Consider the following 25122-nt stretch of genomic DNA (forward strand, 5'->3'; position numbering starts at 1 on the left):
CACTACAAATGGGCTGGGCAGGGGGAAGTCGAGACACACTAACATCAGCTATATATATATGCATATATCCATTTATTATTGGAAAAAAGGTCATCTCAGTTTCTGTGTCCATATGTTCCTGCCCGGACAGCTATCCATCCATCCGTCTATCCATTTTGTATCTGGATATCGTGTAGCTTGTATCTCACAGCTGCTGCATGTTTTGACTGTCATCGCAATTAGAAAGCTCCGCTGATCTCTCACATGATTTGTTCTTTTTTTTTTTTGCCAATAGCACTTGCATTTAATTTCCCATGAAACAAGTTTCCCTTCGCTTTCCGGCGGAAAGAGCGCCGAGGGGGTTGGCGAGGAAAAGAGCGCTAAAAAGAAAAATGCAAAATTGTGGGGAAGCCTGAAAAGTGCGGCGCAGCGAAACGCGGTGAGAAAATGTTTTGCATTATTTACATTTTTACTGCAGTTAGTTATGTTCTTCGCTCCGGTTTTGTTCTGACTCGTTTTGGCCATTACTCCGCTGCAGGACATCCGTCATCCGTTTCGCTTTTTTTGGTTTTCATTCTTTTTCGTTCTTTTGGTTTGGTTTTATCGCTTGGCTTCCTGCCGCCTTTGAGCCCTGCTGATGTTGCTCTCATTAACAAATTGTCAGGTGTGCTGGCCGCGTCAGTTATCCGTCATGCTTTGGTTAATCAGCACAGAACCGAACTGAAGCGAAGACCTCAAATAAACTACAGAACATTGCACAAAAGATAAACAATCCGAAAAATCCAAAAAGAAACCTTTTTTATGGGCAAAAGATACCCATTAGTGGGGTTTATATATCTCTTAAGTTAAAATATAAAACTTAATATGTCCTAAAGATATTTTTTCAAATCTCTTATGACTTTTTTCCTTTTAAGATTTCCATTAGAAACTCCTGAATATAATATCATATTAATGAAAAAAGTTAGCAAATACCCTACCTTTATCATATTTTTAAGAAAAATTGTAAGAAATAACTTTTATGATTTTCCATAAAACTGAATATTTCCCTATATGATCATGTAATAAGTAAGTCTAGACACCTTTTCAGAACTTATACATTACCTAGATCTAAGAAACACATAACATATGGTATTGAAATCCAATATACCCCTTGAAGCCCACAAGTACTAGGTAAAAAAACTGCCGTTCAGAACATGCTTGCAATTCAACTGTAAAAGCGTTTAAACGGAAAGTTTGTCGGCTTCCCGAAACATCCCCACCCCTCTACCGAAACCTCTTCGCTGATCTCTGTCTCCGTAACCTCATATATTTCCCCTTTTCTCAAACAATTCTTCCCCTTTTGTCTTTCTCATTTCTCTCGATGTTTACCTGTTGCTCGTAAACAAATGGGCCGCCTTAATCAATTCGTAAAACTGCTCAAACTTCAAGTGATAACAAACAAAGACGAGACAAACGCTCGGATGGCTGGAAAGAAAGAAAGTCCCAAGGGATCAGGTTCCCCACTCCGAACCCTTTACTCACCCCTCGCCATTAACCCAACTATTTTTCCCGAGTTTATGGCCAAGAATCGGAGTCTGATACTGGGATGCTCCATGTTTATTTTCTCACACAGGCGGCAAAACAAATAAATTCCATTGCCTTTTGGTGGAATTGATTTTTTGAAAACCTAATCAAATCGAATGAGGAGGCTCTGTGAAGTTGGGATCTAACTTTTTTTGGGTTTGCTGGTGGGTATATTGGTTTTGACATTAAAGTGGTAGAAGCTTCTATGAGATATCCTAATGATATTTGGAATATTTATGCGTATATTTCGGCTCTTAAAATATAACTTAAAATGTAATTATTATAATTAAAAATTCTCACAAAATTCTATTCGTTTTTAAGATCTTTCACCACTTATCCTAACTTGATATCGCATATAAGAATCTTCATATCTAAGAAAAATTCATACTATACTCGTATTCCTTGTTTTACCTCTTTTTAAAGATATTATACATCTATTTCTCTCCCTAAAGAAAGGTATCCAAAGTGCGGTTTAAAGAGTTTTCCCCATCTGACTTTCATCTTTTTTTTTTTATTGACGACCACCAGGCGACTGATGGGGCCGAAGATTCCCCATTTCCCATCTCCGCACTCGTAATTAAATATCCAAATTGAGTGTAAGCAAATGCCGCCGTCTTCTAGCTATGCAGGGGTTGGATCGAGATCGGGATCGGGATCGAGATCTTTATGTGGAGCTGTATCTGTTTGTGGCTCAAAATAGCGACGCATCCAAGTGAGGCATTTTTGTGCAACCCACGCCAAAATGGGAAGAACTTAATGTGGGGGGTTGGGGGGATTTACAACTACTGCATTTGCATGGGCTGTCTTTATGTGCATTTTCCTCTACTACCCCTTTCCCCTAACTCCACCCACACTCCTTGACTTTCAGCTCTTTCCTATTTCTGTCTTTGTTGCTGTTGCTGCTGCTGCTTATGCAAACGCATGGGGCATGTCTCCCGCAACTGTGGCGACTCCAACTCCTGCACTGAAATTAATGATCCAGTTTTTTTTTTATTTCCTTTATCTGATCAGTTCAATGATCTTTTAGACATTGCACAAAAAGTGAACTGAATGAACTTTATGAACTTGTTTTTTCATATTTCTTAAAAGGCGTTAACATTACCTCATTCCAATTGAACAAATATTGTTAAGCAATTTATAAAAACAAATGTTTTAAGAAGGCTAAATATGGTGTTGAACAATAAACTTAAAAATCTCTTATTAAGATAAGAATTTAAGGCTAGATCTTTTTAATATTTAATAATAATATGCAATGATTGGGGTCACAAATTACAATATTCACCTAGGAAAGGGAAAATTATCTTTTTTTTTACTTTTACTTGATATCCTTCATGACTTGATATTCCAAAGTTATCGATAAATAAAGACATTACTCACTACCCTTAAAGTTATCATAAAATAGTTTATCGATAATAATCATAACTTATATCTCCCTATTCTCTATTTCCCATGATTTTTCCCAGTGCATCAGGCCATACAACTTTGGCTCCATCTGGCTGCATTTTAGTTTTTCTCCAGCGGGCATAGACAATGAAAAACATTTTCCTGTCGCTGTCTCTGTTTTTGTGTCCCTTGTTGTTGTTGTTGTTGCTGATGTTCCTGTCCCTGACTGGGTCCCCATCCCCTTATATGTTACCCCCGCCCCTGTCCTTGCTCCCCTTAAGCCCCGTCTCCCCATCCCACCACTTAACCCCCTGTCGCCGCCCATCGAACATCAACATAAAAATCCATGCGATGTCGATGACTTTTTTGTTTTGCCTGTTCCTTTTTGACTGTTGTTGTTGCTGTTGTTGTTTCGTGCTCTATGCGTTTTGTCTTCTTTTTTTTTTTGTTTTCCTCTCTTCTGCTCTCTCCGTCACTTACATATTTAAATGTGCATATGGTATCCACTCTCTCCGCGCTGTTGTTATTGTTGTTGCCCTGTGACGTTGCGTAGTCGCATGTGAATGCTCTCTAATCTGCTAATGTCGTTGAACCTTTCCTGTACTTTACTTGTTTTTTTTTATTGTGCCGTTTACTCGACTTTATTGTTATTATTATTATTTTTGCGCTACTCTCCCGTTTGTATTTTCCTTATTGTGTGTTTGCTTTTACAGATTCGCTCGTATGTTTGCTCCGCTTGCGGATCTTCCGCACAGATCCGCTCTCGTTTCGCTCTCCCTCTCTTTGGGAATTACTTTATGTCATAGCTGACAACAGCAACAACAATAACTGCCGATGACAATGATAACAGCAGCAGCAAAAGCATCAACAACAACGGACAGGGGCGGGTTATGTTAGAAGGGGGGCGTTTGTGGTATGTAGCCCCTACAGAGAAGATAACTCCCTCTAAATCTTAATCTATCTTATCTATAAGAGTGTGAAATTTGAATAAAATATTTTTATATTTATATGGTACTAGGTGTATGATCAGGATTAGAAGATATATATAGCGAAAAGATGCATCTGCATATCGTTATTCAAATGTAAACTTAAACTTTTACATATTCCCAAAAACCCCGTAAAACTAAGTTTAGTCCTCGCCCATGACAAGTGCACACGTGCAATTCTGACGCTGCCTCGGAGCAATTATTTCCAATTTAGCAAAACAACACAACAGCAGCAGCAGCAGCAGCGGCAGCATGCAGCATGGAGCTTGCAGCATAAGTATCCGAAGCTATAGCTATAGATTGTGCCCCTGTCCGAGATCAGGGCTTGGCTCATGGCTGTGGACCTGCTCCTATTGTCTTTCCATCAGTTCATTGCCCGATGCCCAGATGCAGCAGCTCTAGCATCATACTATAAAGTCACACGGAGAAAAACTACTTTACTTTATATCAAAAAGGCTAAAATATTGAGAAAACAACATATTAGTTTAATCTATTATTATCATTCCATAGAATACCTACTCTATCACCAAAAATCAGGGTCAATTTAGACTTAAGTAAGTTAGTATAACTTCTTAGGGCTTTGTATTTAAGTGATTACAAATCTGAACTACTAAATTTAAAAATGGGATACTAAAAAAAGTAATGATAGCTTTTATTAGGTTTTAACCTCTAACCACACCTTCAGTTTTATGATACCGAAAACAAGACCATAAATCAATTCGAATTAGTTCCAGTGCAGCCCCAACCCAAAATGCAATCCCCATCATCAGCTTGGTCATCACGGGAACTGAGGACTGAAGACTGCAGAATCGAGACTGAAGCTGGGGTCAGGTCTGTTCCATGGTCCATGCAATTACTCCATGTACTTGGGACTGTAATAACACGGACGCGAACTGTACGTAAACTGGTTGCAGGATGCTGCTCCCGCTGATGTTGATGTTGATGTTGCTGTTGCAGTTGCAACTTGGAGCAACCTGGAGCCAGGCAGCGACTTTCTAGCCGGTGTTATCTGTCTATATCTATCTAGGAAAACCAGTTATTGGGGGCCCAGGCTTGTTGCACGCCCATTTCGAGCTGAGAGCTCCAGCCCCAGCTTCATCTCCATCTCCAGCTCCAGCCCAGCTCCTCGTCGTCGGTTGTTGTTAAAGCTAAAGTGGCTATAGTTGCTGTTGATCGGAGCAGGACTAAGACCTGTTGCCGGTTGCCAGTTGCTGATCGCCGATGTTGCTAGTGTTTTCGATGTCTGCAGCAAGCAGCGCTTAAGCAGCGATCCAAGTGCTACGTGCAACGAACAACTTGCAACTCCCGAACTGGATTTGCCGAAGGCTGTTGACTCCGTTGTTTTTCTATTGCCAGTTTGCTAGGTTTGCCAGTTCAGAGGCTCTGGAGGCTCATGACTTCCTTCTTGGTTCTTTCTTCGGACTGGGGGATATCGAAGAAAGAAAAAACCCAACTAGTACAGCTGCAAGTTCGTTGACTCCAAGTGAAGCTATTCTAATGCCTGGCAAACGTGTTTGGCAACTTGCAATCTGATTGGCAGTGGGGGGAGCTAAATGGAAAATGGGAGTGGGTGCGGTGCCTCATCTACTCATACTTCTACTCCTACTCCTCCCATTCTCATTTCCATAGTAACCAAAATCGACCCGAGAAGTCATCGCCTTACTAATTGCCCGCCAGGGAATTGAAATTGAAATGAAATTCGCATTGAAGCGTGAAGGGAAAATCAAATGAAATGCACATTGAGGCTCATGTGGGGCAAACTAAAGCGATTTTAAGTGGAAAACGGGTCGAGGTTTTCAGTTCGTCAATAAACTGGATTCTCCTGATAAGAAAATGTGACATATTTATGGGTGATATTTGTTTACGAACTGAAAGGCGTTAAGTATATTTGCTTGAGAGTTATGTTTGTCTGTAAAGTTGATCGTAAAATAATTATTTTTCAATTTGATTTTATTACTTGTTATTAAAACATAAAAAAAAGATAGTCTAGATATGAAACAATGGGCAGTTATGTCATTATTAGTACGTAAATAACTCATTCATAAACTCTCAATTAATTTTAAAGTTTATCATCTTGTTTGTTAGAATCAGCTTAACTCTTTTTTCAAATTTAATTAGGGTTTATATATAATGAATTGTTGCCTAATCATTTGTTAACATTTGAATTAGTAGCATCAAGTTAATGAGTAGAATTAACGTAACTAATAGCTCTAAATAACATGCCATACAAGAAATAACCAAAACGAGATTGTTTGTCAACTTGTTTTCGGTTGATAAATACAAACAATTAGTGAAATAACATTAAATAAATCAAGAGTGTTAAAACAAATGCTTATTCATGAATTAAAATATTATGTATGCCATGTGGTTAAGAGCTGTTTGGAGTTACTTAGATTTAGTTACTTTATTGAAAGATTTAAGAGCCAAGACTTGAACTTTTCTGTAGATTTCTTTTCCATTTACCTAACTAACTTTCCAAAAACTCTTCTCCTATCTAAATAGTTTTCAAGATGAAAAGGAAAACAAATCAGAAGAAAGAGTTTTTGAAATTTCCTAGGAAGTAGAAACTTATTCGTCCATTCACCTCATTACAAAATTCCAAAGAGTACAAATTTCGGCTTTCGATTTGGGATGTCCATCAACTCAAAAAAAAAAACAACTTTATTGACACGGGCATAAATATCAATTTACGCCCAACTTTTTTTTTGTTGTGCCGATGATGGTTTTATTTTCTCGAGCACCATCTGTTGTGTGTGGCAGTGTGCCTGAAGGGCAAGAACAGGCCAGGCCCTGTCGAAGTGTCCAAGTTCCAAGATCTGGGTCTCGGTCTGGGCATAATGGCTAGCCTATTTCGTACCAGGGCTGGCCTGTCCATCATCATCGATTTCCAAGACCCCGTTTGTTGCTCTTTGGGGCCAATCAGTCAGCGAGGCACTCAGCGGAGCGTGAATGGCAATTGCTGATATCCACACATTCAATTAATAAAATCAACAGCAAGGGCTTCAGCTACGTCCAGCTCCTTATCGCAATCGTCCGTCCAGTGGGAACGATTGGCAGGACATGTCATTAGCCAGGCTGCCAGGTTCAGTTGTGACTCGATTATGGCCGGAAAAGGTGTGGAGAGCTGGTCGCGATTCCTGCTCTTGTGGCTATATCGTTTTGCCCGCGGTCTGTCGCTGCTCTCCTCGAACTTGGATAGGGAAAAGTTGCAGTTAAAGAATCCAAAACGTGGCAGTAGCAATCGTATCCTTAGTATCCTTTGGCGATGCTTGATTGTTCTGATATACGCAGGAGTATGGCCATTATTAACCTCTTCCGTAACGGGGAAACGTGTGGAAAGCTATGCTGATCTCTTTGCCCTGGCTCAATCTTTTTCGGTTTTCATTTTGGCCATTATATCGTTTATAATCCAGGCAAAGGAAGAGAACAAATTCCGAGAGGTGTTAAATAGATATTTATCCTTGTACCAAAGGATATGCTCGATTACACATTTGCAGCAGCTTTTCCCATCGAGATTTGTGTTTTTCTTTTTGCTAAAACTATTTTTCACCATATGTGGCTGTTGCCATGAACTAATACCTTTGCTACGAAGCGAACACTTTAATAATATTGGCCAAATAGTGGCTGTCGTTTTTGGCATCTACATGTGGCTTGGAACTCTGTGCGTCTTGGATGCTTGCTTCCTGGGATTTTTGGTCTCTGGAATTCTGTACGAGCATATGGCTGAGAATATTATAGCCATGCTGAAGCGAATGGAACCCATAGAGTCAGAGGAGGAGGGAGTTCGCATGAGTAATTATCGTCGGATGCGTCTCCTTTGCGACTTTGCTGATGAGCTGGATGAATGTGCCGCCATCTACAGTGAACTCTATGAAGTCACTATCGCTTTTCGCAAAATGCTGCAATGGCAGATCCTCTTCTATGTTTACTATAACTTTATAAATATCTGCTTAATGCTATATCAATATATTCTACAATATCTGAAAGACGATGAAGTGGCTTTGGTGTCTTTGGTCATGGCTTCGGTTAAGTTGGCTAATCTTGTTCTGCTAATAATGTGTGCTGATTACACGGTGAGGGAGTCACAGAAGCCAAAGAAATTGCCTCTGGATATAGTTTGCAGCGATATGGATCAGCGCTGGGATAAGAGTGTATGTATCTTTGTATTTGTACCTTAACTTAAGCTGTATTTCAAAGTTATTAACTTTTCCAGGTGGAAACTTTCCTTGGCCAATTGCAAACTCAAAGATTGGAGATAAAAGTTTTGGGATTTTTTCATCTTAACAATGAGTTTATCTTGCTCATACTATCTGCTATTATATCCTATATGTTTATACTTATACAGTTTGGCATTACAGGTGGCTTTGAGGCCTCTGATGATATTAAAAATCAATTTGATTAAAGATCTTAATAACTCCATTTAGTTTTTCTGATATAGAAGATCTTATAAACTAAATATGTAAACTATTTCCTTAGTTTCTTCAACACCCTCGCTCTATGGACTCTGAATCTCTAACTAGTTAACCTCTACCGCTGAAGTTCACCTGAGCCGCCCTGAGTTCATTATCGTTCATTATATCTCATACCACAAGGCATTCTGATACAATTTTCGGAGTGCCTCCGAGATGAGCTCGTTAAGAGTCCAACGAAAAAAATTAAAGAAATGGGAATGAGCAACGAAAAAATTGAAATTTCACGTCTGACACGGTGTAATTATCATAGTTCCTCCATCTCCTGAACACCCGCTACTCAAATCCCACCTTCATTACGCCCACTACACTGGAAGAAAAAGGGGAAATATTTTAGTTTTTAGATTTGAAAAAGTTAAATATGAAAATGAATCATTTTTTATCAATATTTTTGCATATTATAGTCGGAAAATCATTGTTAAAATAAACCAATATAGTTTTTAAGATATAATAGCATTATATAATATATGAATAACAGTGGACTTTCCTCTTTCCACCCCCAATCTTCTTTTCATCACTTTGATCGTCATCGCAATCGTCTCGTCTCAAGTCTTTGATTATTTTGGGCGTCAGCGGAGCGTAACGCGCTTGTCACGCCTATTATATATGTACACTCTCTATACATATATATATATCAGTTGAGGGGTCAGAGGAGGCAGAGAGGCATCTGAACCCGGGATTCGATCCCACTGACCCGTGAGTGCGACGGTGGCGAAATGGAAACAAAGCAAACACAACGGCAGAAATACGCGCCTTGGCCTGCAACTGAATTAATTTCCGAGCTCTCTGCTCCGCTGCACACGCTCGGGGTTTTTGTTTTTCCTGGGTGCAGAGAGGGGAGGTGCAGGGTAGATACCCGAGATATATGTATATTTTAAACTTGGAGTCGGGAGGGGGAGATCTTCCAATCCCTGACACTGACGAGAGTACATTCAAATTTTTCGCTTGGTTTTGCGCCCATTTGAAGCGAGTCTGGCCAAAAGCTCTGGCCAAGCCATGCATATTTCCGGCCAGCGGAGCTCTGATCTGATCACCGGATCCACAAAAAAACCCCTCTGCCAGGGACCCAGGTAACCCATAGCCATTCCAGAGAGCCATGAGCAACGTTCCCGTTTCGCTGATTTCCTGTCGTTCGCAACATTTCAGGTATTTTGCAATGTAATTAGTTCGGAAGCTACGGCACCGGCACTGCGATTGAGTCGAGAATGGTTATTGGAATGGGGCACTGCACTGGGCTGGCACTGCACTTTGGCGACCCAGCCTGCAGCTGGGAGTCAGAGTTGGAGCTGTGGCATTGTCGGGATGCCGCCGACAGTTGAAAGATGCCGCCGCCAAAGAGTCGCGGTTGCATGTATGTACCACCCAATTCCCCCACTTTGTTGTCTTTTGAGCATTTGTACACATGTAACTAGAGATGGAGAGAAGAAAGTAAGAACTATCAGATACCCTTTAATGTTACGTTTTGGGGGAAAAGGCGCATCTATTATACTTCTACAAGAACTTTCCTAAATGAAAAAGAAAGCTTTATTCATTTCATCGTTTCGGAAAGTATAACAAAGCTTAAAAGAAATTTCTGAATCATTTTCCCTCTTAAATTTTTCATGTCTCTATGCTTTCTTAATCCAGACTTGAAAACAACTCTCTATAATGGTCATACTATTAAATACAAATTTTGAAAAATATATATTTAATTGAAATATTCATTAAGATATTCCTCCCTTAATAGGTATCACAAGCCTAAACCTCTGCATAGTCATTCTATTGAATGAAAAACAGTGGCGTTGCCTTGGGGTTCTAATCAAGTGGGCTGGTGAGCAAATACGCGTCGGCAAACACTTTGACCTTTGTAGAATCCACAGAAGCTGCCGCCGTCGGTGCCGCCGCCGCAGAAGCCAAACAAGCGAAGAGCATCGGCTACGTCATGTTCCACATACTTTCACTTACGAATCGCCAGAAACAAAATAGAAACCACAATCGCAATCAACACGAAACGTGATCGTGAGTGGGGGGAAAGAGGCCTAGGAATAGAATGAGATCGTGTGTCCATAAACGTGACATAAACACAAGAATAATAACAACTTCATTTGTTATAAGACTAGGGAATCGTTGGAGTGAGAGGGTAATAGTGTTAACTGGGTAAGATCGGCAAACAAGTGTGCCCGAAATTTGTTGTTTATTTGTTTGTTTGTTTGAACTTCATTTGTGGAGCAGCAAGCGGAGTCTAGACTCTAGACAATTGCCACTTTTTCCAAGCCCAGAACGAGAACGATAAATTCCCTGATTGTGGAGCTGTTACTGCGATCGAAGAAGAAAAGACTACATACGATCAGAATGCATAGTAAATTAAGTAGGCGGCAGATACGCGAATGGGGCACAACCATACCCATACCCATACCCAAGAAAAACATCTGTAGGTTGTTGTGTTCTCGTATCTCGAAGATAGAGATATCGGGACAGAGTTGCGGGGGAGTGAACCCCCGTACTACGCTTCTTTTCAGATACCTACGTACGTACTACATACGTAGCCAACATACCAAAAACGGCAAATGCCAAATACCCGTTTTTGGCCTAAAAACCTACAAAGCCAACAAACAACAAGTTGCCCAACCAGCGAGTGTAAACTTCCACGAATTCGTTGATGACCTACTACAGAAGTTAAGATAAACTTTGACATGGACTGGTCTGGTTTGGTTTTTTGGTAAAGGGAATTACAAGGTTAAGGGCTCTTACGATATTTAAGGTTCTTAAATTTTTCAGCAGAAATGTTACAAAATTAGACCAACTTAGGAGGAGTTGCTTAATCTTTAGTTCCTATGAAACTGGAATATGTTTTTGATAGTTTAAGCTACATTACATCAGTGTTATTAGTACGGATTGATAATTATTTGAGTTACCATTCAAATTCTTAAGTAGAATTTCCCTTTTTACACATTTTCTATCAAAAACAAACATCGAAAATGTGTTCTTTGTTCTCCTTTTTTTGTTTACTCAATAGATTTCACATATCTAAGGCCTGAAAGCATTATATCATTATCAAACCACACTTAAGTTATTTATCTTTATTACCACATCATCATTACGGCTAGCAAACAATTTGAATATTACAAAAGGGGAACATTGAATGAGGTCAAGAACCCGCTGGGACATCGAAGTTGCGCTATCTTATCTACAAGTTGCATTAACCGCAGTTGCAAACGGAACAGATCAAACAAAAATTCCACGCGCTCGAAGTATCCAAAATAATACCCTACACCCGATCGGTGGCGTATCCAAAAAAAAATATATGTACAATGCGTCATTTGTGATGGTTAAAAAGGTAAAAGATGGCTAAGGAGGGGGTGGTGATCGAGAGGCGATTCCAACACGCACACATTCTCTGACATCGCGTTATTTGTGTGTTCGATGAACCGAAATTCGAAATTCGGTGTGTGTCTGACCTACTTTCCCACAAAAATTCACGCACTTTATGGCAAATGGAATCCACACAAACAGTGTTAGAAAGAGACTAGTCTGCAGTTAGAGAGAGATAGGTAGAACAATTTAGAAAGAGAAGGTTGTATAACAAAATAAGCGAAAGAGACGACGGCAAACTTGGTCATTTCTTAATTGAGGTCGACTACAGTCGATCGTAAAAGAATATTGATTTGCGGGTTTCGTATGTTGCAGTATTTTATTAGTATTTTTTTGCTGCTGGTATTAAGTGTTTTTAAAGCTGCTGTAGAGAGAAAAAAGACTAAGCAACTTTAACTATAAACTTTAACTTTAAATAATGTAAAATTGGAGATGTAAACTTAATTTATTTCCTTAAAAGTCTTGTGTTTATTATTTTACAACTTCATGAGTATAATATACTAAGATATCCCTAATTTTTCTAATATTTTCTCTCAGTGTCTTTTCCCATTTGTTGTCGTTGTTTAGTGTTTTTTCAAGCTTCGTGTTTCTCTTATTCTTTCGTGTAATTTACGCAACGTTCGCTCGTTTGTCGTTGTCTCTCGGCTACTTGTCTTTGCATTGAGTCGAGAGCAACAACACAGCAGCAGCAGCAACAACACAGCAGCAGCAGCAGCAACAACATAGCAACAGCAACAGCAACAACATCACGAGATCAACAACATCTGCAGCAGCGCTGCTTCTGCTGGCAGAGTGTTGAACTTTTTGCTTTATTTTTTTATTTTTGCAGCTCCCAAATCTGAAATCACAAACCAGTTTTGAGACCTGGGCTTGCCACACTTCTCGGCCAAATCAAAAAGCTGGCCAAAGCCAAACGAAAACTTGACGTACATCGCGCCCCTCCCCTTCCTCTCACTCTCTCTGCCCCAATGATGTTGCTGCTGCTGTAGATGATGTTGCTGTTGCGGCTGCTGCTGCTGGACTGTACTTTTTGTTGTTTGTGTTTGAAAGTGAGCAAAAGCTGCTGCTGCTGTTGCTGTTGCCCGCTGGGGGGAGTGTTGATTGAAATCGATCTGTGGCAGAGCAACATGCAACATGCAATGTGCAACATGCAGCATTAGCCACTCAGCCAGCTAGAGTCCGATATGACCTTGTTGCAGTGCAACGGCAGCAATCTGTTGCAGCTGCGGATATCTATAATTTGGTTGGGCTTTAAACTGATCTGCTGGCCGTATAATTAATCGCGCAGCATCAACATGGGTGCAGCATCCCTAAACCCCCCAAATCCCTCTCTCACTCTTTCTCCATCGTTACTGATCCTGCTTCCCCCCTTTTTACCACGCCTAGTGCTTGTCGTTTTTGAAAACGAGCGCATAAATGACGCTTTCCTGTGTACTTAAGGTGTCTAAACTTGACTACCGTGTGGAGTTGTCTGCCCCCTGCTCCCTCGTACTCCCTTTGCCCTGCACCTCACACCTGTAGCTATACCTACTACTATATCCATGCCAAAACCCAGAACCATTCCCATTCCAAAAAACTTAAAATCATCCGCAACCTTGCCCAAGACAACAACTCCTGTTGCTGTTGCTGTTGCTGCTGTTGCTGTCGATGACCATTATTTTAGCTGACGGCGATATATTTGCTCAGCCTCAGCTCGCACAGGGGCAGTGGCACTGGGGAACTCGCATCTGTGCGTCTGTCCAAGTTCATGCACTCTAAGAAATTCTAGCTGAAAAACTTCTAACTGTGATTTAGAGCAAGTAGATGCTTTACACCTTTCTTTGCACCGGAAAAATCATTTACACCTAAAAATTTAAACTACTTCAACTTTTTAGGTCTTCAAAAACTATTCTTGGACATATTTTAAGGAATGTCAGAGTTGCCTTTTAGGGAGAAAAGTTTATAGGTTATATAGCTAAGATTCTATCAGCTTTAACATTTTCTAATAACTTACATTTTATACCTGAAATATTACTCAATTAAATAAACTTTCTAGCAGTACAGCCTGTCTAATAAACTTTTAATACTTTAAAAAATACATTGTAAGACAACATTCACCGGTTTAGCAAGCTTTAATCATATACAACCTTGTTCCCAATCCCCATCAAACGATTTATTTGCATCGTGCAATAACAATTTCCAAGACGTATGTATTTCATGAGATTAAAAATCGAGAACAAGGCTAATTGTCATTTAAATGGAAATCATTTGTCAGTTTTAGTTGTTAAAAAAACGGAATGGGAATGACTTGGTTTCATTTTTGCTAACCAGCTCAAAGTATGAACCCTAAAAATGATTTATCTACCTTTGAACCAAACTTAATACCATTTCTTTCAGTGTTTAAACATGGGTCCATCGTCCGCTCTCGCTGTTTTCTTTGGGGTGTTGGCTACCGTCGGACGGCTTGGATGGTGCTTTTTGTTTTTGCTGTACCGGCTGAGTCCCACCGCTGATGCCCAGATGTACAGCCACTGAGCGGAGCATGACAAACAGTTGCAGGCAAAGCAAATAATTAGTATACATCGATTATCTTTCGCCCGGGTCCGACCTGGCCCGTGGCTACTGTGCAGAGCTTTAGCTATAGATTTTTGTTTTGCTTTCTGATTTTGTTTGCTATCCAGGTTTCTTGAATCCGACTGCTGGCTGTAAACTGGATCCATCTCCAGATGTTGGCACGTTGCACACGCGCGCTGTACTCCAGCATCGCAACTTCCAACTGGGCGTGTGTCTGAGCGCCTACGCGCCCCCAAAACTCAGCCCACAAAACGGGTTCCCCTTCGCAATTCGCAATTCGCGATTCGCCGATTCCCGGCCATATGTGTGTGCGCTGTGCTGTGCTGTGCTCGTAAAATGCTGTGCCAGAAACTGTACCCCAACCCAACCAGATCTCTGGCCATGTCCCCATCCATATCTCCCACTCTTGACTCCAACTCCAACTCCAACTCCATGAGCAGCTACCATCTCCATCTCCAACTCCGAAGCTGGGACGTGTGCTCAGCTCGTGCCAATTTCTTTGGGGCCTCCAACTTTTACAGTCGCCTGCGAAACGTTTTGTCTTCACTTGGTTTCTGCATATAAATACGAATATTCACATACAAATAAAAGAGGTATATAGTTATATTAGGGTGGGTCAATATGAGGGAAATTTTGAAAAAATAATAGTTGGTAGTTGCTTTAAAAATAAGGGACTGTTTGGTTAAATTTTTCTATTTTTAAAAGGTCATTTATAGGACTTCCTATATATATAAACCATTTTTTAATATTACTTTTTCTTTTATAACTTTTTTAGTACCTTAACACATCGTTTTATAAATCCACTAATGTCAAAGATATAAAACCGAATCCACAAACATCAAAAAGAAAGTCAAAATATCAGAGGTGATGAAGACCAATTTGATCTTTGATAATTAAAAATCCATTAACTTCCCAAGTATATTTGTTTTTACTTTAGCTTAAAGTTAATCATCTTATTTATATTTCCAACTTCACTAAAAACGTTCCACCTTAACACCTAAAAGCCTGTGTATGTATGCACTTAGAATGGCAAAGCGTCTAGAAAAGGTTGGGCTGCAATAGCAGTAATGTGCCATTTTTAATTAGCTTCATGAATAAAATTGACAACCCAGTGGGACTTTTAAAGGGGGCGAATGATTGAAGGGGGAAACTATAGTACTTACTTTTCCAGTTCGTAAAGCAATAAAGTCAATTTTAGCTGTGCATTCCGAGGAAGGAAAATTCCAATGCACTTCGTGACGGCACCTTGATTGAATATGACCTAAATTGATTGATGTGGAAGCCCAGTAATTGGCTCCCTACCAGGCCTAGTCGGGGTAATTATGAAAATCAACAACAAATTGGTGTGATAAATTCCAAAAAAAAAAAACCAATAACATATAGATAAGATACAGCTCATTATTGTCTTTGGTAGATGTTAAAGTCAACTATAAAGTTGTCAGATCAAGGAAAGAACGGTGGGTTATATAGCCGAAGTTATATCAAAAGGAAAATAAAGTTATATAAGCTTTTTAGCTTCTATAATTATCACTTTTACTTTGTTTCTCTGATAATCTCTAAACTCATTTTAGCCTGAAAACAACCTTAACAATAATTTATAACTTATGATTGCATAACTGTTCTTCGCACGCGTAATTTTACCCATTCTGGGAGCCCAAAAATTCAAATCTTTCTTTCTTTTTACCTTCCTTGACTGTTCTTCTATTGAAAAAACTTCATGACCAGATGGTGGCCCCTTGTAGATCAGATTAGATAACAGACCTGCGGCTACCTCAAAATGTTATATCATCAAAAATGGCTAACAAAAAAAAAAGAGGCTTATATCATCCAGCTGCCAACTGGAAGCCCTTTTTGCCTAATTGAGTAATAAATAAATTAGAACTAATTACGCCCATTGTGTCGATATGTGAAAAAGGGTTTTTCAGGGAGTTTTTTGTTTCCCTTTTCGCCACTCAATTTTCGTGTGGTAGAATTATAGCAATCAACCGGCCAGCAGTTACATTTTAGCAATTCTCAATGGGTTTCCGGGGATCCAAAAATATATATACGAAAAAAAAAGCTTTTAGGGCTAATGGGTCTACACGTTCCCTGCTGATTTCCAAGTTTGCTACCGGTTGCCGCTCTGATTCTTGGCTTCTTGATTGAAATCGAGGCTTTCATCGGTTATAATCATCGTAATGATGATGAGATTTCCTCCAGAGCTAAAGCCGCAGCCACATATCCACATCCATCCGCTGTAGCTGTACTTTTTTGGGCCAGAATGGGGGGGAATGGCCAGAATGGGTTGTTGGCCAAAAGCAAGCACCGCTACCTGCACTCGAAGCTTGGGCCCAGGCCCAGGCCCAGGCCCAGGTTCGTTTGTCTAGTGAAATGTTGAAAGCATCATTAATTTATATTTTTTTTATTCTTTCGTTGGCTGGTTGGTTCGTCTCTCTTGATTCCGGCTTTATGCCTTTCAGCTTTGCCTGCCACATAGTTGCAGGTAAGTATGATAATTGCGGAATGAAAGGAGAGAGAAAGAGATTCGGTTAAAAAAAAATAAGAAAAATAAAGTGACCCATAATTACCCAGAACAATCATGGGAAAACTGACTGTAACTTGAAGTTGGTCTCATACTCCAACTCCACCTCCCCTTTCTCTGTCCAACCCTGGGCTATGTCTCTTATGAAGTACAATTATTTAAGCAATGCCATGTTTTATGATTATCTTTTGCCGTTTACACAACACGCGTAAAAGAAAATATGAAGTAGGGGAACTAAAGTCAGGCTATAACTTTTGGTCAACGCTTTTCGACTGGGAGATACCTTTATAAGTTAGCTTTGTCAATTTTTTTGGTAACTAGAACTAAGAGCTAGGAAAATACGTCTTCATTTGATTATTTAAGTGGGAAATCTTAATGAAAGTAAGTCCATAAGTATATTTCCCTTTTACCAAAACCATCAAACTCTTCAAACTACAGGGTACACTGCATAGGCACCCCGAGAAGTCCAGTAAAAAGTGCAGCAAAATCTCAGCAGGAGCAGGAGCAGAACCGATCGGGTCATTATTCCGGGGCCCAGTTTCCCTGCCAAGATAATAGTGGTCATCTCATCTCATCTCTCTGGGTCCCTGCTCTTGGGGCGATTTGATTTTTTATTATCGCCGCCGTTCGCCGGCCCTTTGTCCCTGTTTTTTGTTTATCTTTTATTTTTTCACCTGAACCTAAACCTGAACCAAAGAACAAGTGCAGTGGCAGCAAGTGCACCTTTATGGGTTCTGGTTTCTTTTTTTTTTCATTTTTTGTTCGTTTTTGAAGACCGGCTTTGTACCCTAACCTATGCTAATTAGACCGACGGCCTCGGCCTTGTTTTTATGCGCCTTTTAGCGTGAAGTGTCCGCTGTTACTTTCCCTCCCCTCCCCTTTGCACCATCCATTGCCATGAAAGAGCTGCATAAATTTTCTGCTTGACGTCAGCATGAATGTTTAATTAATGCCCGCGACCAACTTTCATGGGAAAAGTTGCAGCGGAACAAACGGTTAGCCAGAAATTGGGAATTGGGTCCTGCAAAACAGCCGATTTCTTGTATAAAAATTCCGTTCTTTATTCATTGTTATATTTTTTTTTTGTTTTAGTTGCGTGCAACCGCAGGACAGGTGGGCAGTTGGGTAGTTGGGCCGGGACAGGTGTAGCAAGGCTTTTGGGGAGGGTGCAAAGCCGCAAGCAATGCGTGACGTTGAATCAAATTTGCTGCGACTGCATGCCGTACTGTACCAGAAAGGTCAGATAGGTGGCCATGGCAGAGATAAAGAACAAAGTCAGCTCGTTGGAGACCTCAAAAAGACCCAAAGGACACACTCGCAGCTCCTGGTGGTGCAGGCGTCCCAGGAAGAGCTCTAACTGCAAGGATTAAACATGAATCAGTTTATATACGTAATCCTATATTTACCTTCTGATGATGATCCTTTCTCTCAGTCACATAGTAGTTCTCCAGACTTAAACGTTTCACCAAACGAGAGCCACTAATAGCTGAATGCACAGACATGGTCAGCAGAACCACATCTATTAGAAGTTTGATAACCAAACCCCAAAGATTAAAGATGTACTGTCTCCTCAAAATAGCATGGTAGGAAACCATAGCCATGGCCAAAAGACTCTGAGCCAAGGTGAGGAAAAGTGGCACATTGAAAAGTCGCTGAAATATCCTGGTTACCTGATGGATTTCCTCATATAGTGATAGACATTTATCCAAATTGGAGATGGCTTCTCGAGTGGGCTGTTGATTTGCCAGATTTTCATCTAGCGAACTCAATTGTGCTCTCAACTGGCAGTCCACATAGTTATTCAAGTCCTTGTAAAGGACACCAATGCTGAGGTAGCCCACAAAACACAGATGCATAATCATTCCAGTGCCAATGGAGGTATAGAAATCACAGAATATAGTAAGCAAGACCCAAGGCGTATATCTCAATCGAAAGGCCAAGAATACAAAAAGTAGGGATGCCACTTTAAACCCCATCAAAAGCAACTCATTCTTGTCACCAAATCTCTTTTCAGGGGAATTAGTCAGGTTTCTTAATCTCCGAAAGAGTTCTAGAAATCGGTTGACCAAAAGCAGCAGCTCCTTGCCAAACCAAAACTGCATCACCAGGATAATAAGACTGCAGATCAGACATCCAAAAAGTCGAAGGGCAAAGAAGGCTCTTAGATAAAAATCTTTGTATTGGCCCAACCATATAAAATAACTATATCCATAACAAGAACTGCATAGAATTCTGATAGCTAAGCAGATCCATAAGTAATTTCTACGATTGCTAGCCAGCAAATGAGAGTCCTTTTTCTGAATTCTAAAGGTAATCACTCCGAAAATGGTTCCATAGAGAAAGCAGCCGCGAAGGAGTAGTCCAGATATCCTGGAAACCTTTGAACAGCCCGGCAAACCCATTATGACTGACGGTGCTGAAATAGAAAAGCCATCCATGGGTAGTATTTATCCATTAAGTAATTAGTTTGTCGATTGAATGAGCAGTCAGAGAGTAAAGTACTTGCTGACCCCTATCTGGATTTTCATTTTTATTTAGCTTATGATAGAGTCTATTGATTGGTCATTAAGGCGGAGTACTTATTGATACAAAAATATGATAATGAAAATTAAGAAATACATAAATAAGTATTAAAGTTGCTTATCAAATTTCGGGACATATTTTTCTTTACATTTCACATTACTTTTCAAATAAAAACTTGAACTTACAAAGAATTTTGTTCACAATCGATTGGTTTGAATGCCATACTGTACTACATAGGTAAAATAGGTGATCATGCTGGACAAAAACAATAAGATAACCTCATTGGACACCTCAAACAAGCCCAAAGGTCTGACACGGAATTCAAAGAAGTTCAGGCGACTCAAGAACAGCTCCCACTGAAAGAGAGTAAATAATAAGCAACCTAAAGATCCAAAATAACCAAAGGCAACCCACCTTCACATGCCACTCCTTGTGATCACTAATAGGACAGTTCTCCAAGCTCAAACGTCGTATCACTCGGGAACTACTGACCGCTTCATGGACCGCCAAGGTGAGAAGTATGACATCTGCAAAACTCTTGACCACCAAACCCCACATTCCCACCTTACTGGGGTAAAGTTCACCGCGAATGATGACCTCATAGGACAAAACGGTTGTGGCAAATATCTTGGCTATCAGAATAATAAGCAGAGGAACTTCCAAGAGGCGATGAAATGAACGTCCCACACGTTCGATTTCATCATAAACCGAGATACACTCATCCAGGCGGTTCTCAACGATTCTAAGTTGACGTCGACTCACAGGACCTCCGCCAGGACTTTCCAGGGATCTCAGCTGCCGTCGTAACTCAACCCGCACGAACTTATTAGCCTCGGAATAAAGAGCAGCCACACTGAGGTAACCAAAGAATCCAATATGTATGATCATCAGAGAGCCAACCTCCAGGATTATTTCACAGAACACAGTGAACAGAGCCAACCAATTAGTAAGATTCCAAAGTTGGCACAACTCACAGTACAGTTCGTAGACCAAACAGATGAACTTGAAAATCAGCAGGAAGAACTCCCTTTTACCTCCAAATCCAAACTTTTTCCTGGACCACAAACAACGAACTCGACGAAACAGTTTCAGAAAATTATTGATCATCCTGAGTAGCTCCTTTTCATAGCCAATCTGTACCACCATGATGCACATGGCGCATATAAAGCTTGCCGTTAAACGAAGGCATTGTAGCAACCACTCGTGGGTATCTTGGATTTCGGAGACATGTGGGGCACAGAACCAACCAACGGTTGTGGCACTAATGACTCGCAAACTTATACAGAACCATTTAAAACGATCCTGACTGCGAGCAACCAAAGATTGGTCAGAGGTCCTTTGGCCAATTTTGAAGCAAATCACTCCGAGAATCCTGGCATAGTGGTAACTGCAAAACAGGATAACCGCCGAGATGGCCGGCAAGCGCACCTTCTTAAGACGTTCAATCATGACTGAAACTTAACCCTTTGGTATACCCAAAATATATAACTTAGCTTTATTTTCTTTTGGCTATTTTCTGTTTATTTATTTTGTGAACAACTATAAATATTGGTATTTGTCTTACATTCTTAAGACTAATTTGATTGATATTTGGTTAGTATGTTGTGTTAGTTATATGTTTTGCAATATGTATAATATTTATTAGAAAAAAATACTTAAATAACATTAATGATTTACCTTCTCAATCATATACTGTGCAGTGACAGTCAACCAATTAATGTAAGCTGATAAATAAATCAAAAACATTTCGTTGGAAATATTAAGTAGGCCCAAAACGCTGACTCGAAACTTGCACAAGTTAAGATGATTAAAAGAACATCTCCAGCTGTAAATAAAGTAATTAAAATTAACAATTTATTGATTAAGAAATTCAATCAATTTAACCATTCTAACCACAGTTTGTAACTCCTTTTGATTTCCAAACTTATAAATCTCCAAATTAATACGAATTAGCGAGAACTGAGACATGGCGCCATGTACTGAATGAGCCAGCAGAAGTAAGTCCAAAATATTCTTGGCAATGACAAACCAAAGTCCTAGGTTTCTAAACGGGGAATCTAAGCTACTCAAGTTAATACTTGTTAAAATAATTGAAGAAGCCTTATTGATTAGGCCTAGAAAAAGAGGCATCTCGAACCACCCTTGAAAGGTAGTGCTAATATGGTAGATCTCTCTATAGATAGCAGAACACTTTTTTATAAGATTTCGCATTTTTCTTATTCGCTGTTGACTCTCCAGAAAATCCATTTCCTTAAGTTCAATTTGAACATATTCATTTATCCGTGAGTATAAGAGACCTGTGGCTAGATAGGCCAGGAAATTGATATGCAACAACATTCCCACGCCGACGATTGTGAAGGAAAGGCACCACCATTCAAGCAAGTCCATTGGGGTTAATTCAACTACCCCCACAATCCACAAACGGAATATATCATCGATAAACAAGACGAAATAGAATAGAATCATCTTCAATTCTCTTCTACCGCCAAAACCAACTTTGTTTGGCTTAAACAGAGCACTTGTTTTACGATGGATAACCAGAAAGCAGTTAAAAAGTTTAACAATTTCTTGGCCATGAAGTAGCTGATATTTGACGATTACGAAAACAGTGGGAAGTTTGAGCAAAACGCCGTTAAGACGAATTATCCGGACAATGGTGTTCTCCGATAGAAGTGTGTACGAGGTATAAAAATAGATGAATCCACAGAAAGTCACAATTCGATGGGCAACACCAAGCCATTTCAGCCACTTTAGATTGAAAGCTTTAAAGCCTTTTTCAGTTTTCTTTAACTGGAAAAATATTATGCCCAGAATTTGGGAATAGAAGAAAATGCATCGCAAAATTGCGGAGCAGAATGTCGAAGCTCTCAACTGACGACGAACCATAACTGCCTGCCTTTTAATTTCAACTAAAAACTCATTAAGTTTAGTTTAATGAAAAGATGGCACTCTAAGTGCATTTGGTTAATGGGAACTTGGACTAAAGACAGACCTGTCATGCAGGTACTCTTGGAAAACCAACAAGAGATGACAGGCGTCCTTAAACACGGCTATAATCAGTTTTGACTGACAATTTAATTTGATTTAAAAAGATATTGCTGTTTCTTTCTAGAGATTTATAAAATATTATTAATTATTATTATTATTGATATTATTAGTGACATTGAGTTAAAACTTTCTTTTAAAATTAGATTATAAACCATAAGCAAGCTATATCCTACGAATCTTGATTACAAATTGTACTATAAAGACCAGATAGCACACCATTCCAGATACCAAAACAAGGTAAAGTTTGTTGGTTACATCAAAAAGTCCCAAAAGTCGAACTCTGAACTCATTTAGGTTTAGATTGATGACAAACATTTCCACCTAAGACCAAAATAAATATCTTAAAAACTTTAATCTTATGCAATAAAAAATAGTTACTCACCGTTTTGATCCATTCTTTAGACTTACTAACAAAATAAATATCTAAATTAATATTCCTTATAGCTCTAAACTGATTGGCGGCTTCTTGGATAGCCAAAGAAAAGATTAGCAATTCGATCATGCCCTTAAAAAACAAAGACCAAACCCAAAAGCTGGTAAAATTCAGATCTTGGATCATTTTATAAGACATTACCACCATTTGTAAAAGTATGAGAAAGGCACTTAGAAATAAATGAACATTGAAAATCTTCTGCAAAGGAGTTAGCACATCAGAAATTTCCCTAAAAAGCTTAAAAGTTTTCTTAAGCCTAATTCCTTGTTTAATCCTTAAGACTTTTGGCCTAACTCTTGAACCGAAACGTAATTTAGTATTTAAATTTTTGTAAAGAATACCCAAGCTAAGATACATTATAAAACTTATCCGCAGAATTGCATTACAGAGAATAACTACATATGTATAGCTGACCCAAGCGATCATATTTTCTATACTGACTTTCCACTGAAATATCCCCAATAGAAATACAATTTCATGCACTTGACAACTTAACGAAAGGAAAATTAGGAATAGCTCTTTTCCGCCTCCGAATTTCCATTTACCCAGAAATTTTTCCTCACAAAATATATCCAAATATCGGTTGGCCAACTTTGTTACTTCTGGTCCATGATATACCCTTATGAACATCATCGACATATAGCAGGGTATTAGAAACAGCAAACGAGTCAAATGCAGCATTTTCTGTATAGCTATATCTCTGTTCCAGATCCAACTACTATATGTATAACCATGTATGCAGAGAGGCAAAAATTGTATGATTATTGTTAACCACTTCCAACCGGAACGATTACTCCAACTTTCCTCCATCATAATATTATTATTCTTTGATTTCCTTAATCTGAACCACAACAATCCTATGTATCTGGCGTACAAGTACATGCCACGGAGTATTCCGACGGATAATTTTGATGCACTCATTCGGGTTAATAATGAAAATTGTCTTGCTTGCCTTGAACGCCAACGAGAAATTGAAAAATATTCCTGGAAATCAAAGTCCTTCAAGGGAAATTCTGTTAATGACAAATTGATTTTTTAACACTATCTTTTTGGCTGACAAGCACACGCCCACCTGCCAGCCAATATGATATCATTGACAATGTCTGCAACGGGCGATGAAAGATAAAACTATATTTATAAAGCTATGGCCAATCCGGAACTAATATTTGGATTATTAACATAAATAACGCATTACTTTATTGGTAATAGAAAAAGGAAATAGCATGTAACATTTTGTAAGATTTTTGCTTAAATATATTATAAATATTGGTTCTACTTTTGCCGTAACTGAATTACATATTGAAAAATGAGTAACATAAAGCTAATTATTGCCGAGAGAAAGACAAGAAATTGTTTCTTGGAAACCTCAAAAAGCCCCAAGGGTCGCACTTCTAACTCATTTAAGATCAGATGGGTGTTAAACATTTCCACCTGGAAAACCAAAGAAAACTTTAATAACTTACAGCTAAAGTCAATGAAGAAAATCACTCACCGTTCGGTCCCAATCTTCCCGTTCATTTATAAGGAAAATGTCAAGAATTAGTTGCCTGATGTACTGAAACTGTTTAACTGCATCACTAATAGCTAAACTTAGAGTGAAAACATCAAGTAAAATCTTAATAAAAAGAAACCAAATCCACACGTTAAAAAACAGCAAATGGTTAATCATATGGAACGAGATTATGACTAAGTGTAAAAGTGTATAAATTAGGCTTAAAAATAAGTGAATATTAGTGATATCCTGCAAGGAACGAACTACATAAGAAATTTCTCTAAAAATGGGAAATATTTTGTTCAATTGTTGAGACTGATTACTTTTGTTAAATTTTACTTGAAAACTTATATATTTCCCAAGATCTTTGTAAATAACTGCTAAGCTAAGATACCAGAAAAAGCTTATTCGCAGGATCATAAAACAAGCATAACCCACATAATTAAACATGGCCCAGGTGATCATATTAAACGTTACTGTATTATTATTCCAGTCTATAAAACCAAAAAGGCATACAAATTCCTCCACAACACAGGCCAAAGTAATGAGGACCAGAACTAGCTCACGTCCTCCTCCAAATCCGGAAGTTTTTCCAATATTCAAGGTTCTCACACGTTTATATAATTTAAGATATCGGTTAATCAAATTAGTCAAATTTTTTCCATGATAAATCTCAAGATAAATCATCGATAGATAGCAGGGAATCATTACTAAAAAACGTGGTGAGTTTAGTATTTTTTGTGAATATTCCAATTCCAAAATCCATAAAATATAGGTATAAAGATTGACACAAAGTGGCACAACTCGCAGGATTATTTTCA

At 39.1% G+C, this 25122-nt stretch overlaps 4 protein-coding genes across 4 annotated transcripts; 1 reads left to right on the forward strand and 3 right to left on the reverse strand.

Annotated features, from left to right (window-relative positions):
* Window positions 1-7012: 7012 nt before the first annotated feature.
* On the forward strand, window positions 7013-8439 carry LOC108109411 (gustatory receptor for bitter taste 93a). Its single transcript, XM_017217909.2, has 2 exons — window positions 7013-8062; window positions 8125-8439. The coding sequence occupies exons 1-2, from the start codon at window positions 7013-7015 to the stop codon at window positions 8311-8313; spliced, it is 1239 nt and encodes a 412-aa protein (XP_017073398.1). The 3' UTR covers window positions 8314-8439.
* Window positions 8440-17941: 9502 nt separating this feature from the next.
* On the reverse strand, window positions 17942-19207 carry LOC108109412 (putative gustatory receptor 93b). The gene is made up of 2 exons (XM_017217910.2): window positions 18212-19207; window positions 17942-18162 (listed from the first exon to the last, which is right to left on the reverse strand). The coding sequence occupies exons 1-2, from the start codon at window positions 19205-19207 to the stop codon at window positions 18004-18006; spliced, it is 1155 nt and encodes a 384-aa protein (XP_017073399.2). The 3' UTR covers window positions 17942-18003.
* A 318-nt stretch (window positions 19208-19525) lies between these two features.
* Window positions 19526-20777, reverse strand: LOC108109458 (putative gustatory receptor 93c). The gene is made up of 2 exons (XM_017217957.2): window positions 19743-20777; window positions 19526-19684 (listed from the first exon to the last, which is right to left on the reverse strand). Exons 1-2 carry the CDS (start codon window positions 20775-20777, stop codon window positions 19526-19528), a joined length of 1194 nt encoding a protein of 397 aa, XP_017073446.2.
* A 1761-nt stretch (window positions 20778-22538) lies between these two features.
* On the reverse strand, window positions 22539-23730 carry LOC108109413 (putative gustatory receptor 93b). The gene is made up of 2 exons (XM_017217911.2): window positions 22759-23730; window positions 22539-22697 (listed from the first exon to the last, which is right to left on the reverse strand). The coding sequence occupies exons 1-2, from the start codon at window positions 23728-23730 to the stop codon at window positions 22539-22541; spliced, it is 1131 nt and encodes a 376-aa protein (XP_017073400.2).
* Window positions 23731-25122: the final 1392 nt, after the last annotated feature.

This window comes from Drosophila eugracilis, unplaced genomic scaffold (genome assembly GCF_018153835.1).
Source record: "Drosophila eugracilis isolate 14026-0451.02 unplaced genomic scaffold, ASM1815383v1 contig_47, whole genome shotgun sequence".
Classification (NCBI taxonomy): Eukaryota; Metazoa; Arthropoda; class Insecta; order Diptera; family Drosophilidae; genus Drosophila; species Drosophila eugracilis.

Bases quoted from the DNA above. Each gene is read 5' to 3' on its own strand.
- LOC108109411 (XM_017217909.2), top strand. From the start codon at position 7,013: ATGGCCGGAAAAGGTGTGGAGAGCTGGTCGCGATTCCTGCTCTTGTGG. The intron at 8,063-8,124 runs GTATGTATCTTT...TAACTTTTCCAG, and splicing joins ATCAGCGCTGGGATAAGAGT to GTGGAAACTTTCCTTGGCCA.
- LOC108109412 (XM_017217910.2), bottom strand. From the start codon at position 19,207: ATGGGTTTGCCGGGCTGTTCAAAGGTTTCCAGGATATCTGGACTACTC. The intron at 18,163-18,211 runs GTAAATATAGGA...TAATCCTTGCAG, and splicing joins GAAAGGATCATCATCAGAAG to TTAGAGCTCTTCCTGGGACG.
- LOC108109413 (XM_017217911.2), bottom strand. From the start codon at position 23,730: ATGAGTGCATCAAAATTATCCGTCGGAATACTCCGTGGCATGTACTTG. The intron at 22,698-22,758 runs GTGAGTAACTAT...TTTTGGTCTTAG, and splicing joins CTAAAGAATGGATCAAAACG to GTGGAAATGTTTGTCATCAA.
- LOC108109458 (XM_017217957.2), bottom strand. From the start codon at position 20,777: ATGATTGAACGTCTTAAGAAGGTGCGCTTGCCGGCCATCTCGGCGGTT. The intron at 19,685-19,742 runs GTGGGTTGCCTT...ACTCTCTTTCAG, and splicing joins ACAAGGAGTGGCATGTGAAG to TGGGAGCTGTTCTTGAGTCG.